Source organism: Petaurus breviceps, unplaced genomic scaffold (assembly GCF_028583685.1).
Source record: "Petaurus breviceps papuanus isolate PSGF00001 unplaced genomic scaffold, PetGlider_PUasm1.0 186, whole genome shotgun sequence".
In the NCBI taxonomy this organism is placed as follows: domain Eukaryota; kingdom Metazoa; phylum Chordata; class Mammalia; order Diprotodontia; family Petauridae; genus Petaurus; species Petaurus breviceps.
Window position 1 is genome coordinate 24,868,823 of NW_027185798.1, and position 16,422 is coordinate 24,885,244.

The 16,422-nt window shown below is 39.3% G+C and overlaps 1 protein-coding gene across 6 annotated transcripts in view; it reads left to right on the plus strand.

Annotated features, from left to right (window-relative positions):
• The window catches only part of RHOT1 (ras homolog family member T1), a 67,785-nt gene extending 52,093 nt beyond the window's left edge, over nt 1-15,692 (plus strand). For 4 of the 6 annotated variants that reach the window (XM_069089892.1, XM_069089893.1, XM_069089894.1 and 1 more), the window contains exons 18-21: nt 189-391; nt 3,118-3,240; nt 12,913-13,056; nt 14,515-15,692. In XM_069089892.1, coding sequence (XP_068945993.1) covers nt 189-391; nt 3,118-3,240; nt 12,913-13,056; nt 14,515-14,632 — 588 coding nt within the window. In that variant the 3' untranslated portion in view covers nt 14,633-15,692. The remainder of the gene's footprint in view (nt 1-188; nt 392-3,117; nt 3,241-12,912; nt 13,057-14,514) is intronic. The other 2 variants (XM_069089896.1, XM_069089897.1) reach the window with 2 other exon arrangements.
• Nucleotides 15,693-16,422: the final 730 nt, after the last annotated feature.

Here is a 16,422-nt window from a genome sequence, read left to right on the forward strand (position 1 = left end):
AAATGTGAAACTCAAGGAATTGTGGAATTGAATCCTGTAAACTAAAAATAAAAAAACAAATTAATTTAAAAAAAATTTTTTTTAAATTAAAAAAAAAGAACTGAAACAGTTTACCCTTCATAAACTGATGCTCTCAAGTTTTCATGAAGCCATGATTTTGAGGCTTTTTCTTTTTTTTCTTTGAATAGCAACATTTCATGGACAGTAGAATACCTTGCTTAATTGTAGCAGCAAAGTCAGACCTGCATGAAATTAGACAAGAATATAGCATTTCACCCAGTGACTTCTGCAGGAAACACAAAATGCCTCCACCACAAGCCTTCACTTGCAATACTGCCGATGCACCGAGTAAGGATATCTTTGTTAAGTTGACAACAATGGCCATGTATCCGTAAGTACTTGCTGTCTCTTATTTGCAGGCTGCATGGGTCACAGGGCATTGCATGCCATGGTCAATCATGAGGGTGGAATGCTGCCACATCGAAGTGATTTAGCAACAGAAAGAGACCTTTCAGTGAGAAAGTACAAATCAAAAAGAATAAGTTTTATTTGGAAGGTATTTTATTTGTCAAAGATTGAATAATCCACTCAAAAGCAGCCCTTGTTTTAAAAATAAAACCTACTACAATATATAAGGTGTTTTTTTTTTTTAATTGTGCCTTTAGGACATTGCCACACAAACCAGAAAAGGAATTTGTGTCTTTGTTTTTTAACCAGTGTATGGGAATTGGCAGTTTTCATATGTCCTTTCTTTATATGAACTTCTCTCCTACTGGTGGTTAATTGTCATTGAGGATAAGGGAGGGTAATGCAGGAGAAAGTTCAATTTTATAAGCTACAAAACCTAATGTAGAGGGAATTTGTGCTAGATAAAAGCTCTCTATTCATGACTATCAGCCCCAATTTCATGTACATTTACGATATACTGATACATATGTGTATGTATACACATGCACAGAGCTGGTCACATTAAGCTGACTGTCTTAAAATGCATGACTCAGAAGAGTATTTTGCTAGTACTATATATAGACAAATCATTCTGTTTTGCAACAAAATCTCATATTTTGGGCAGTGGGTTTCTTAGGGGTTTAAAGTAAAAAGTTATACACATTTTATTCATCATATAGATCTTGACATTTTCTCTTTATGAAAAAATGCAGTATGATCAAGAATAATATTAATCAGACATTGCTGTTAGCCAGAATTGTTTTATCTTCCCCCCAGGAAGAGGATAATTTCAGAACATTAGCATATTGTAGATTAGAAAAGTCATATAGTTGACTTTTCTGTTGTTCCGGTGATGCCCTAAAAAAAAAAAAAAACCAGCCTTAAAATTCTTAATTGCTTTCTAATGGGATGAAAAGTCATTCCTACTGCTATAAGATTAGAGATTCCTTGGATTTGTACAATTTATATGGTTTTTTTTTGCTTTAAAACATATATTCAGAGAGGATCATTACAGAAACAGATCCTATTAAAACATGAATAGAATAGAGAATTTGAGGAAAACTCTGGGTCTTTCTAAAAAAACTCTTTTGTAAGTTTTTTTTTTCTTTATACTTTCCCAGGGATTTTGTTGATGTTTTCTTTCAGGATTGTCAAATGTCTTTTCTTATAATACTTTTTAATATGCCATAATCATGTAGAAACGCACTGCTTGATAGAGCTTGGTGTATGGTGTCTTTTTTTCTAATGTATGCTTTTAATGTGTTTTAATATATCTTTTAATGTAGATTTGCATTTTACAGTGCATCTCACAGTATTACATATATGCATATGTATACATATGTATATTTGAAAAATGTACATACATTGAAACTTGTTCTACGGTTGATGTGAAGCTACTTCTCCTGAAGCCTCTTGCTGTTGCTAAGCACACTTTGCATCCTGCCTTTCTTGATAGATAGAGCTTCATGTACATTAAAGACTTAGATTCAATTTATAAAGTAACAGATGGATTCTAGTATGACAGCTGGTAATGGCTTTAGTATCAGTGATGTTCTCATCCTCACAAGTCATGTTTTTAAAAGGAATGTTTTGATTCTTATTGTAACTTAACAAAAATTTTTTTCTCCATGGGATACTGCTAATCTTCCCTAACCATCCCACCACCATCTGCCATGACCCTCCTCAGCTCTCACCAGCACAGCCATGTTGTCCTGCTGAGAAGCCTCCGGCAATGCTCAGAGGTTGCCAGACATGGTAGTTGATTGATGCCCTAAGGCCGTCTTCTGAGGGCCCTGCCCCTCAGGCCTCTTGAGGGAGGATGTGGGGGGACCTGTCCAGGTATCGCATGCTGACTGGGCTTGACCAACTGGCCATCATTAGAGAGTGACTTTGGTCCTTGGTCATATGGGTTGAGGTGCAATGAGTTGTGCCCTACGACTCTACCAAATTGTTCCCCTCTACTTGAAAGGCCCCTAAATTAATGCCCTTCCTCATTCCATTTGGGTTTGATGTCACCCCTCATTCTTTAGCTAGAGTCCCAGGTGCTGCCTGCCAGGCACAGCAGACCCTAAGCTTACTGGAGAGCACTGTGACCCCACCATGGAACTCCAGGGAGTTTAGGAAGCACTTTGGTTTCCTTTGGGACCCAAAGTGCTGGGTAAATTGAGGGTGGGGGTGGAATTCCTGCCTCTGGAAGTGGATAGATTTGTCTTTTGTTGTCTTTTATTCACCAGCAGCACTTACTCCTTCCTGGTTTTCAAGCATGTGTGTGTGTGTGTGCTGGGGAGGGGGGAGTGGACATTATTTTAAATGCAAACAAAACTTCGTCCTGTTGTTGAATTGGTTTTTTTATTTTTAATTCTGATGAGGGTGCCATCTAATGCTGTGCAGACATTAAAAAATAATAATTTTTTCCCCACCACCCTCTTCAAAAGCACAAGTTTGACCTGTATCCTTAGGTCTTATACATGGGTGTTGTGGCCCATCTGGTCGCCTCAGGGAGTGTCACACTCTGCACAGCTTTAGTCCGCCCTTAGCTGCCCCTTTCCTCTGTAAGTGTTGCTGATGCCTTAGTCTCTTTAAAACAACAACAGCAAACAATTGGCACAGCCCTGCGGTGCCTCATCGGTGAGTAAGAACTCAACTGTGTCCTTCTGTGTGTTTTCGCAGCCATGCCCGGTTACGCTGTCTGTGCACCTGCAACAGGTGCACATTCTGCATCTGTCAGAGCTTCCTCAACTCAGACTTGCTGCAATCTGTAAAGAACAAACTCTTCACGGCAGTTCTTACCAGGTCCTCGCTTTATTTACTGCCTGCCGGGCATTCTATTAAAATACCAAAGAAAGAAAATAGATACTTTTCTTTTTAATACAGATTTTCACTACATAGCCACCACTGGCCAGGAGACTAGTCTTAAAATGCAACTAATTGGCACTAAACCTCTCGTTGTGCTGAATGGTGGTTTATACGTAGGATATGTGACCATCTTTAGTAATTTCTTAAACATTAAAGAGATGGATTTGGGGATGCTGTGACGGAATGAGTAAGGAAGATTTGGGGTTTTGCTTCCAGGAGGCTGATGTGTTTTTTTAATATTGAATGATGATAGAGAGATTGGAGTAGAAATATTTTAGAAATGTTGGCAAGTGAAGACATCTGGATTACAAAGGTCACAGTGGTAGGTGGTATTTTATTGTATTAAGCTTACAGAGAAATTAAAATGTTATCCAAATGACTTTACTAATGTTTATGGCATATTCGATTTGTTTAAACTAGTGAATGTGTTATGAGGAACACTGTAGCTTCTTAAATGACCTCCATTTTTGAAGCTGATAGGTTGTGACTCCTCAACAACACAGCATCTCATGTCACCTGTATTAAGGACCTCCAGTAACATGGGAAAGGGATTTCAGGACCAGCAGGACCACTTTTTGAGAGTTGTGTTTTTAGAAGTCCTTGTCTCCTGGCATGTGAGAGGTGTGACTGTAAAGTAGTATCACTGGATTGTTTCACAGAACAGAACTTATTTCTCCAAATAATCTTGTCTCTTTTTTTTTTTGCCTTTTGGAGGGCAATTGGGGTTAAGTAACTTGCCCAAGGTTACACGGCTAGTTTTTTTTGTTTGTTTATTTGGGTGTTAAGTGTCTGAGGCTGGAACCGAACTCGGGTCCTCCTGACTCTGGGGCTGGCGCTTTACTCACTGCGCCACCTAGCCGCCCCCTAATCTTGTCTCCTTCAATGCAGTCACTCTCAAAGTTTTTACATTTGCTTCAGCAGCATTGCCAGGGACCAGAAATGTGTCTGGAAACCCTCTTTTGGAATCTTCTTCAGGCCTGTGGCTTTTTTTCAGAATATCCTTCATGCTAGCAAATCTTTGTCCTTTGTGGTAGATTTTATTTTTTTTTTAAGCATTCAGATGTTGTTACATTCAAGTCTGGTAAATACAATTGAAATCAAGCTGAGTAATAAAGAATGAGATATAATGACCACTTTATTTCTAAAGTAGCTTGTAAACTGGCTTTAAAGGCAATTCCAAAAGAGAAGATCCAGGAGAGGTTCAGACCATGATGACTGGTGAAATATCATTGGATTGAAAAAAATCCATTCGTTTTGGTTAAAAATCCATCTTATTACTTTATTTTGACACCTTTATAAAACATTAGCCATACAGGATCTATTCTGTTGGTAGCTCAAACTAAGTACTTCTTTCACCCAGTGGCTCCATATTCATAGACTCATTACAAATCATGCTCTCATTTAGAACAAGAATTGCTAATACAGCATCCTCCAGAGAAGGTCATTTGGCCTCTTCCTGGCCATATCTAATGACCCATTAACTCCTTGTTGGAATAATTTTTCCCCTTATTCCATTTCTGCAGCTTCACCCCTTAGTCCTCTCTCTTTCCTGTAGAAAAACACAAAAATAGTCTCATTTTTTGGCATGCTCATCCTTCAGGTTTTGAAGATAGTTATCATGTCTCCCTTTACTCTTTTCTTCTATAGGTTAAATAGCCCTATTTCCCTTCCTCAGATGAGATCCTTTCTGGACCCCTCCCTATCCTACTTGCCTTTGACAGCTGTCTGATTTGGTAGTGTTCTTCTTAAGATATGATGACACCCAGGACTGAACATGACTCTCTAAATGTCGTGTGGCCCCCACACAATGCAATGTAACCGATACATTCTCTAATCTGTCTACTGTATTTCTATTAATGGTGTTAGCTTTTCAAAAAGCTGTCTCACTGTTGGCTCTAGTTATGTGTGATCAATTAAATTCCCAATCATCTTAATGTGAACTACTCCTAAACCAAGGCTCCCCAGCCTTTATTACAGTCATTTTTTTTACCTAATGTAGAAATTCATATTTGCCTCTGTTAAGTTTTTAGCCCATCATTCTAGCCTGTTGAAATTCTTTAGAATCTGTAGTCTATTTTATTAGCTATACCTCCTCGTCCTTTGTCATTTGCAAATTCTATAAGAATTCCTTTTGTGTCTTCATCCAAACTATTGCTGAAAGTGCTGGATTTATAAATTCCAATTTGCCTCTAGTAAGACCCTGCTGAAAGAGACATCCTGCAGATTGAAAGAGAACCCTGTCAGTACTCTTTCAGATGCCAGCTTTGAATCTCCCTGTATCAAGGTTTCATCATCATATCTGTAAGGATGTCATGGGAGCATGTTATCTATTTGTTGAAATCTATTTATGATGTATTTTTAGTATTCCACAGACCTCCTAATCTTGTGGTTCTATGAAAAAAAAAGGAAATGGGGTTGGTGAGGCATGAGATTTTCTTCTGAGTCTGCATGGGCTCCTAATAATTATTGCTCACAAACCCATAGACTTACAGAATTTTAAAAATGAAAAGACCCAATCCTTTCATTTTACACATTAGGAAACTGAGGCCCAGAGGTTATTATGACTTAATCAAGGACACACAGCAAGTTAGGGTAAGAGTTGGACTCTAGAAATCAAGTCTTCTAACTCTCAAGTTGAGTGTTCTTTCTACTACATAACACTGTTCTCCATCGATAATCCATTCTAGACATTCCTAGTGACTTTTTATTACAGATTAGTGTTTCATAGGGTATATTGGAGTTTGTGTAATGTATATTATCTTTCTTATCTTTATCATATTTTATTTATTTCTTTTTTTGCCTGGATTCACTTAGTGGCCACAATGACGTTACGCCAGTACTTTTGACCTAAACTATAACATGAGGGAGGTAGGATATGTGAGAAATACTCTGGAACCATTCAGTGGACCACTTTGCATCCTTGATCCCTTAAGAATCATAGGTGCTTTAGCTACATCCATTTGTAAATTGGAAGTAGCTTAATGTCTGCCAGTAACAGGATTTTTTATCTCTAATGTGAAAATAGATAACTGAAAAATTCAATGTTGACAACTTAGGAAGAGGAAAAGAAATGATCCAGTGGACTCCTACCAGTTAGTCCCTTTCGAGGGCAGTTCTTAATAGTCTATCCAGAAAGATTACCCTTTTGTCTGTTAAACAGTATTGGTACCTTGATCCCTAGGATAGGAGACTATTAACCATTTTGGTTTTTTAAAAATCTCTTGATTGTGTTCAGCTGAGCATATGTTGTATTCAGCATGTAAAACTGAAAACACAAATAAAATAATGTTTCTGGAATCCTCTTTCAAAGTAAAAGTCACATAGCACTTGTGCTAGTTGATTCTGCTCTTGCCCACTCTGTTCAGGTTTATCTTTTTAACATGATGATAAATCATGTCATTAACCTGTCATCAAGGGTTTTTCCTCCAGGTCAGTTAACCTTCACCTCAGTTCCCCAACTGTAAAATGAGGGTGATGACAGCATCTCCCTCATAAGGTTATTATTGTAAGGCCCAAAAGAGATAGTGTTGGTAAACTGCCTGGCACAGTGCCTGGCATATAGCAGGCATTTAATAAGTGCTCGTTCCCTCCTGCTTCTTCCTGAACTGTTCCATAATGAGAGATGTATTAGTTGGAAAAAATGAAAAATACCTTCTGTGTACATTTTTTGCTTATATGTTATATCTAACCCTTCTTGCAAAAAGTTGCCAAATTTCTTGATTTTTTTCTTTTAATGTGGAGAATTAAATTACTTACTTAAATTACTATAAAGGTACAAATTATATCATTTGTTTGAACTATGCAGGGCCCTTTAAGTGGTCCTAATACACTCCCATGCTCTACCTAAGGATTGCTAGTCTAATGTAGGGCTTTACATATACATGACTTTAATTTTTTCTTTCTTGTAGGCATTCATTGGCACTTGTCTAGTGCTTGGTTACTTTTTACAGCTTCTCTTTGTGCACATCCCACATACATTTCTGTGTCTAATCCTCCTGTTTATTTTAGCCACATGTTTATCAAAGAATCTTCTATTTGGGGCTTCTTTTTGTTTTGTGTCTTGTTTCCCACTTTTGTTTTAGAATTACATTTCTTCCATTCCATTTAAATTGTTTGCATTAGTTTAGTCAAATCACTGGATAATTGTTTATGTACCAAGAGAGCAGAATTTTACTCTGGTGATAAAGTTCTTAGTTTACCTTCTATTGAGTATTTGAGTAGAAGATTATGCCTTTCCATCCATAAGTTGTAGTTCTCAAGCCCATTAGGACTCCCAACAACATTTTAAAATCAGAAACTTACTTCATCACAGGAATTTACAAAATTGGTTAGCAGTACAAATGTCATAGCTTTAATGGTAGTCAGTTCTTCAGATCCTGTCATTTCAATCTGCAACCACTTTTAGAAGAAGAGATCTTCCCATTTCAAACCTTTAGAGTTACTCTTAGATATTGCCTAGAAATCTCAGGTCCTAGTCCATGCCTTGGGCAGCATCCTAATAAAAAGATGGTTTTTCAAGGAGGCTTTTTGTTGTCTCACATGTAAGCCTGTAAAGTACATTGCATTTATTCATTTACTCCGATGTTTATTACTGAGTGCCCACTGTCTTAGCCAAGCACTGGGGGAGATGCAAAGTTCTTTCACAGATCTCTTGTGCTGCCATCACTTCCTACCTTATATTATGCTTATTTTTGCTTAAATGTGCTTAAAATACGGCCATTTTCCTTGCCTCCAGCATACCATAAGTTCCTTAAGGCAGAGTCTTTTTTTTAATGTCACACCCCAAGCATCTCACAGAATCTCTGAGGGGCCTAGCACATGTTTGTTAGATTGGTGAGATAAGACACGAACACAGATAGCTATAATATGGAACCTCAGATGTCATGCAGATTAGAGCGGATGATTGTGTAAAAGGCCTTTGTCCTTTTCTTTCTGGTTTCAAAGCAAAATGGTGGTGTCAAGACTGCAACTCAAGGAGCTCACTGTACATGTGATATTAGGTTAGATGTTCTTCGTGAAAGCAGCTAATTCCTTACAAAAGTTTGCTCATTGATACTACAAGTGTATTGCTGCTGCTTGCACCTTTTAGATTTTGTTGTTAGTTGACAGATATGTCTTCATTGGTATGTTAAAATATCTGGCAAGCTGTGGTCTGCCTTAACTAATGCTCTCTTTGGTTTGTCTGTGTAGGTAGGTGTGCTTAGATGATAGCAGACCATTTTTCTGTAACTTCCATCTTCTGCAAATCTGGATTCTGTCAGTGTCCAGGGAGGCATCCCAGGCACGGGTGCCACAGGACTGTCCTTTTCCAAAGTGTGTTAGCATTAAAGCATGCTCAGTTAACAGCTTGCTTACAGAATGTGGTGCTAGTGACCCACATTGGACACTTGTATTGTAAATTTAAAAAATATATATTTGCCTTTTGAAGGGCAGTTGGGGTTAAGTAACTTGCCCAAGCTTACACGGCTAGTTTTTTGTGTGGGTGTTAAGTGTCTGAGGCCAGAACCGAACTCGGGTCCTCCCGACTCTGGGGCTGGAGCTCTTACTCACTGCTCCACCTAGCCACCCCAAATTCTAAAAATATTTTGAGAAAAAACAGATTGAAACATTTCATATCACCAAAATGTTGCTTTTTATTAGGCTTACAATTTGAATGAATAGAATCAACTTTTATATTAAAAATGAAAATTCAAAGTACTCTTTGCTAAAGAAGGGACAGAGAAAAGAAAATGAAGTCCAAACTGACAGATGCATAATTTCAAAAAGACATTTCTTTGCAAGACCTTCTAAAAGTCCGAGAGACAAACTTTCTCTTAATCAGAAGGCTTGGTTATGCAAAGCAGAGCAGCAGAGTGGGTGACTGACTGTCCTTGGAGTCAGGAAAAACTCTATTTGCCTTCTGCCTCTGACCCATAACTAGCTGTGTTACCATGGTCTAATCACTTAAATCCAAGTCCCTCAGTCCCTGAGGATCTGAGGTACAGATAGTTAACAACCTGTATTGCTGGAGGAAATCTCTGCACTCAAAGTCCCTGGCCCTTATTCCCCCAAACAAGCAGAATGTGACTAGTCCCCTGCACTTTAGTCTGGAGAGGCCTGGATTGGGTTTTCATTTTGTAGCTCTGGTGTCATGATGGCTACAATGTGGTATTAGCTACGGTTACAGGTGCATGTGAGCTGACTTTCTGGAAACACTGTGCCGATTTTTGTTCTTCGAAGTTAAATTAACTTCATGCCTGGAGTGTGAGTGTGTGTGCACGTGTGCATGGAGTGTGAAGAGACCATGTTCTTGTGTTGTGGTTGAGAGGGATGAGATTACAGAGGAGGAGAAGAAAGGGAAAGAATAAATTCAGGTCAGAGATAATTGGTGGAGAAACAGTAGCAGCCACAGTGGTCCTTGCCCTGGACCCAGGCTTCCTGCTCTTCCCCTTGTCCATCCTCAGATACTAGATGTGGAGAGGAGGGGCCCTCAGAGGCTGGCTAGTCCAAATTCCCCATAGGCAAGTTGAGGAAATGAGGACTAGGGTGGTTCAGTGATTTGCCCAAAACCCCCAGGTAGTAAAGGTCAGAGATGGGACTGGAACCCAAGCCCTCCCTACCCCCCCACTCCAGGATTAGTGGCTTCCTTCCCACCATGCTCCCCTCCCTCATACTCTGCTTCTCAATATTCTGACCACTTTTAGTAGGAGCACTTTCAGGATCCCTGAAGACTGAGTTTGCAGGTGATTTGTGTGTGTGTGTGTGTGTGTGTGTGTGTGTGTGTGTGTGTGTGTGTGTGCTTTTTGGAAGGCAGGGTGGTTGGGGTTAAGTGACTTGCCCAAGGTCACATGTCTAGTTTTGTGTTAAGTGTTTGAGGCCATATTTGAACTCAGGTCCTCCTGACTCCAGAGCCAGTGCTCTATTCACTGTGCCACCTAGCCGCCCCATGCAGATGATTTTGTTAAACAAGCACCAGAAAGCCTGTTCTAATCTAGGGAATTCTTAACTGTTGTGAAATGGTCTGCATTTGATGCTAAGAAAAACAAATTATTATTATTATTATCATTTTGCTTTTTTTTTTTTTGGAAGGCAGTTGGGGTTAAGTAACTTGCCCAAGGTCACATGGCTAGTTTTTTTTTTTGTGTGGGTATTAAGTGTCTGAGGCCAGAACCGAACTCAGGTCCTCCTGACTCTGGGGCTGGCGCTTTACTCACTGCGCCCCCTAGCTGCCCCAAATAAATTATTTTTAATCCCATTTTAACCTTTCCTCAACCCCAGTTTGGCACCCTGCCAAGGTGTATGTAACATGAGAGTTGCTGTGATATGCTGGAGAAGGCACTTGACTCAAGGGTCACATGGCCTAGGCTTCTGAGACCTGGCTTTACCAAGGCATCTGGAGACATCTTGCTTAACCTCAGCTATCTCCTCTGTAAAATGGAAGTAGTGAAGCTTGTACTACTCACAGGGTTGATGTGAGGAAAGTGCTTTCTATACAATAAAGTGCTTTATTTCACTTCTTCCCCCAGTTTGTACATTCTAGGATAGATTTAATTCTGATTGAGTCTCTTTGGAATTACTTAAAAATGTATTGATGTTTGCCCAATATAAAATTTCGGCATATTTTTCAAATGTTAAAACAAACTTTACATTTATTTTATAAAGCAAAAAACAAAGGAAGTAGAAATGTATACTTAGTGTTGTTAATTTTTGTCATGTTATAGGGACTGAGAGCTGACTGTACATATATAATTACATTTGTAGCTCAGTATTTTAGGTACCCTGTATAAACACCATTCACTTAAGTAAAGGTTTTTTCAAGCACTTCATCTTACTTAATTCATTATTTATATTCTAATCAGATATTGCCACTGAGAATTGCTGAACCATATGATATTGTGCTGGCAAACAGCATTAGGAGATCCTGGAATGCTAGTTGCAGTAGAAAAGATATGTCATAAGATATCGACGTATCTTCTGACATGGTAATTGGTGTGAGCCCCTGTGAAAGATTTGCACTTTGGGATCACTGAGGTGTGGTTTTGGCTTGCCTTTGGGCAGCTTTATGAAACCAGTGCTGGTTAGAGATCTCCTGAAATCCTGGATCAGACCTTGCTACTTCCTTAACTAAGAACTATTAGATCCCTCCTGTCTCTGTTCACGTCATTGTACTGTCAGATTTATAAAAGCCTTCTCTTTATGAATCCTGCCTAGTTAGTACAGCTTTCAGGTACATTTAGTAAAAGAATAATTTATTTTCCCAACTATGTTTCTATATCCCAGAATATCTGTAACATTGATGAAGATGTTGAAGTATAGGGACGTCCAGGTGGCTCAGTGAGTAAGGGCATCGGCCCCAGCGTTGGGAGACCCAGGATTAGTTGTGGCCTCAGATACTTGGCACCCACAAAATAACTGGCCATGTAACCTTGAGCAAGTTGCTTAAACCCAATTGCTTAAAAAAAAAATGTTGAAGTATTTTATGAGTAAGTGGTTGCTTGCCTTAAGTATTACAGGAAGCCAGTGGCGTTAAGGGGATGTATTTGTGTGAGCCAAGCCTCAACGGTATGTGCATTTGATGTTTCTCATGTGTAAATATGTGCATTACATAGAGTGCTGTGGGGAATAGAGAAATACTGAGCTGTCAAGTCAAGATGGATATTTTCTTCAGTAGCAGTCCCCTGTTATAACTCCAACAAAGAGGAGCCTATGTTAAACATCTTTACAGAATTAGAGATTCTGTGTTGGGAACTCCTTTTGACTGTATTTTTCATATGATTACAGCAAGACAGTCCTTCTCTCCTTCCTCAAGGTCAAAAAAAAAATAAAAACAAACAAAATCACTTGTTATCTATGTTGGTAAAAATATGAGGTTAATCCCAACAAGGAGGTAGGGACTAAAGGGTGGTTTCTGAAGCAGAGAAGGTAAGAAACTCACCCTCAATGCTGAATGGATAAATTTTATTGCTTTGGCTGCTATTGGAGCCCAATACAAGATAAGCTCTGTAATGTACCTGTAGCCTGTGTTCCTATTTAAAATTACATACTTATTGATTTGGAGACTCTCACTAGCTATGAAAGCATCAGTCATTGTAAACTTGTGTATTTTTTGTAGCTTCTAAGATGTTAGGGCTATGTGTTAGTTTTCATAACATGGTATTTCTGTCATTTTTTAATTAGTCTGCAGGGAAGGGTAAAAGAGTTAGACTCTGGATGATTTGCCCCTTTGGTGTTTGGGTGACCCAGATATAGCAGGACCTGGGTGTTAGCCTCCTCATAAATGGATACTTGGTGTGCCCAAATGTGCCAAAAATGTGCCAAATGGTAGTGGCTTCAAGGAGCTAATCCAAGTGTCTCAGATCTATGGTAAGAATGTGTAGGGAAATATGTTCAAGAGCCCTAGAGTCACTTGTTCAGGTGTTAAAGGTTATTTTTAACAAAATGTTTACTGAATATGATAATCCCGTTATAGAATGTTTGCTTAAAGTCATAAAAAGGTAGAAAAGAATGAGATAAAGCATTGGAGGCTAGCAAACAAATCTTTATTATGGAGCGTGTAACTAAGAGGTATATTTTAAGACCCTTGCTGTGTTGAGCCATGCCATGAACCACAACTGTGCATGTGTGCAAAAGGTTAAGAGCCCAGGTAGCTGAGTGGGGTGCCATGCTGTTAGCAGACGACGAAAGCAGTATTGTTCACCAGGTGCATGCTGTCAGCTCTGTAGAAGATTCCATCTTCATGGAGTCATCTCATGGTCCACTTTTTCTTGAAGCCAGGTAACATTTCCCACGCTCACTGGTTTGACCCTGCTGGTTGTTTTCCAATTGGAAAAACTGAAACCCAGATATCTAGTTCCTTAAGTGATTATGTATAAAAAAAGATATTGTGTGTTAAAAGAACTAACTTGCAAGATGGAATGCACCTGTGTTATCATTTTACTTTAAAAAATACACATAAAGAATCATTTTAAAAGAGATTTACTTTTCTTTTGATGTGTGAGGGAGAGCATTGTAGTGCTGTGCTGCTGGGCAGTACTGATAAGCATGGCATACTGAGGCTTGGGTTCCTGGGGCTCATGGAATGCAGAATCACCCTAGCTACAACGTGCAGCGTAGTGTTTAGGAACTAAGGTCATTCTGCAGTCTGTGGCTAGTCAAGGGGCAAAATAATTTGGTATAATTTATGTCTTGGCTATTAACTCTCTTTTGCATGTGTTTATACACTCGGTATCTCCTTTCTTGTAGACATTTAACTTTCACCTAAATCTGTTTCTTCAACGTAGGTAGGTCTAAAAATAGCCTAGCCTAGATGACACCCATGCGCCTTTTAATCCATAGGTTTCCCAATCACCTCAGTTGCATTTGCTTAACTAAAACTTTGGTGACACTTGAATGAAGGCCTTGGTCCCACCTGGGCTTTAAAGCTTTCTCTTCCTCGTGGTAAGCTGTCATACTTGAGACTCTTGAGGGTGGCCAGCAGTGTTTTTAACTGAGCATGCTCACAAGCTTAGTTTGTGGTGATGGGGGAGATTGGGGTCGTTGGCTGTCCAACCCTTGTCATTCATAACATGGCTTCTTTTATGTCATCCAACCACTTTCATTCTACCATGTTACATTGCGTCTTTTGGTTTGTACTGTTTTCACTGCCTGTTTCACTAACACCTGGTTTCCTATTAACACGTTTTTAACGTGATGAAAACTAGTAGTTTTTTTTTTCCCTTTGGTGGGGGAGGGTTCCTCCAAATTTTTAAAAGGGGACTAGGAATTCTAAAGTTTGATTTCTCACTGCTCTTAGAAAAGTATTGCCACTTGTCACTAAGCTACCTAGTGTATCTTGAGGCTCCTGGAGTGGAGTGATTTTACTCATTGTTTGAATTCAGCAAAATCACCTTCAAAGATGTGAAAACTTGATTGTATTTCTCATTTTTAATGACCAGCAGATAATTTAAAATAGTGGGTTGCTTTTTACCTACTTATTGGTCTTTCTTCATGAGAAAAATGCAATAATAAAAAATCCTAAATCTCATCTATTCTAAAATGTTAGCTAATTGCAAAGCTACTGCCTCTTTTCCCCATAAATGATAATGGCTAAACTGTGCTGTCAGCCTCAGCAAATGTAGCAGCTTTGAGTTAGCCTGACAAGTGTCCTAATACTTCCCTAAAAGTTCTTGATTGATGTAACACTATGTTCTCACAAGTCCTGTTGTTGAAGTTGCTTCTGTTTTCTGACTGCAGGCACGTGACGCAGGCCGACCTCAAGAGCTCCACGTTTTGGCTTCGAGCAAGTTTTGGTGCTACAGTGTTTGCAGTTTTGGGTTTTGCTATGTACAAAGCATTGTTGAAGCAGCGATGATTTAAACAAACATAATGCTGGCCCTACCAAAAACCAATCCTTTTATGTACATTCTGAATGCTTTAAATTCTGCTAGAAATGTCGAGATATTTATATATGCAGAGTTACTTTATTAACGTTTGTAATTCTTGCATAAGAGTATTTTAAAAGATGGCAATGACTGCAGTATTGGCTAGTGTATGCAAAGGAGAGCTCTACTTCCTGGCCACAGAAAGGCGGCTATGTTACAGAGGCCAAAAGGGAATGTTGTGTAAATAATGTACATATTCAGGCAGCAAGATATGTGGCTTCCCGAAAAAACTGAGTTATGGAAATGCTGTCCATAGATGTTTCCACACAGCATCATATTAGTGTTTAATTGGAACTTACTATCATAGGTTTTAGTTCAACTCAATTGTACTTGCTCATGGATTACTTATTTATTTCACATTCATTTGAAATGATGCTTTAGGGGCGGGGTGGGAGGGGGCTCTAAGCTATATGAGGCACAATTCACAATCGTCTCTCCATGGAGGGTAGGCGTCAGTTTTCCAGTAGTTTTGTTTCATTTCAAGGACAGCTTCACTCCGGCACACCAGCCACCAAGGCTTGGTATAATCCCTGACATGTGCAGCTGGACGTGAGGCTCCCCTTTGAGGGTGGAACAGAACTTTCAAAAAGTCACATAGCAGAAGAATCAGTGTCATTGTTGTGTATTCCTTAATTTTTGAGTATGTTGTATTTTTTAAACCCTTTCAGATCACATGGGGGAGGAGTCAATTTATACATTATGAATGTTTCTAGTTCAAAAGACCATTACTGCTTAATTTCCTCCAACCTGTAAATCATCGTGTCCTGGCTGTACCTGTGGTGCCAGGGGAGTGCACAGTTCTTGCTATGTTGTAGAATATCACAGTAGCCGCATGCTTCCTGATGTGTTCTATACCTGGTTAGAACCATGTAGACAGCAACTTTTTTAAACGAAAGAATAAATCTAATGAATCTAAACCGCCACGATAAACTTATTTTTTCCATCATCAACCTTTTAAAGTATTTCAATAAATAACTAATGTGTACTGTGGTTCATTCATGTTGGGTCTTCTCTCCTAGAAATCAGTCAGTTAACCAGCATTTATTAAGTGCGTTGTTGTTCAGTCATTTCATTCATGTCAGATTCTTCATGATCACATTTGGGGTTTTCTTGGCAAAGATACTGGAGTGGTTTGCCTTTCCTTCTCTAGCTTCTTTGATAGATGAGGAAACTGAGGCAAACAGGGTTAAGTGACTTGTCCAGGTTTCCACAGCTATTTGTTCTGAGACCAGATTTGAACTCGGGTCCTCCTGACTCCAGGGCCAAAACTCTATCCACTAACTGTGCCAATTAAGTGCTTATTATGTACCATACATCGTGCTAAGCACTGGAGATTCAAAGACAAAATCCAAACAGTCCTTGGCTTCAAAGAACTTGACATTCTAATAGCATGTGCATATATAGATCTACACAAGATCTGTAGCTATATCTACACAAAGAACTTTGGAGGGGACCTCCACTGAGAGGATGGTGGCAGGGGGTGCTGTGGTGTATTTGAAGAGAGAAGGAAAAGTCTGGAACAGACACTGTGGGAGGTGGGATAGGGAATCAGTTATGAAAGGCATAAAAGGATTGAGGGTCCCAGGAGACAGAATAACAAGTCAGCCCTGTGGAGTGATTTCTTCCGTCTCAGTCCATCAGCACATGAGTTAGAGTGGAGGGGGAGGGATGATGGCAGTAACTCATCCTGGGCCGGCATTCAGGAAGACCAGGCAAAGGG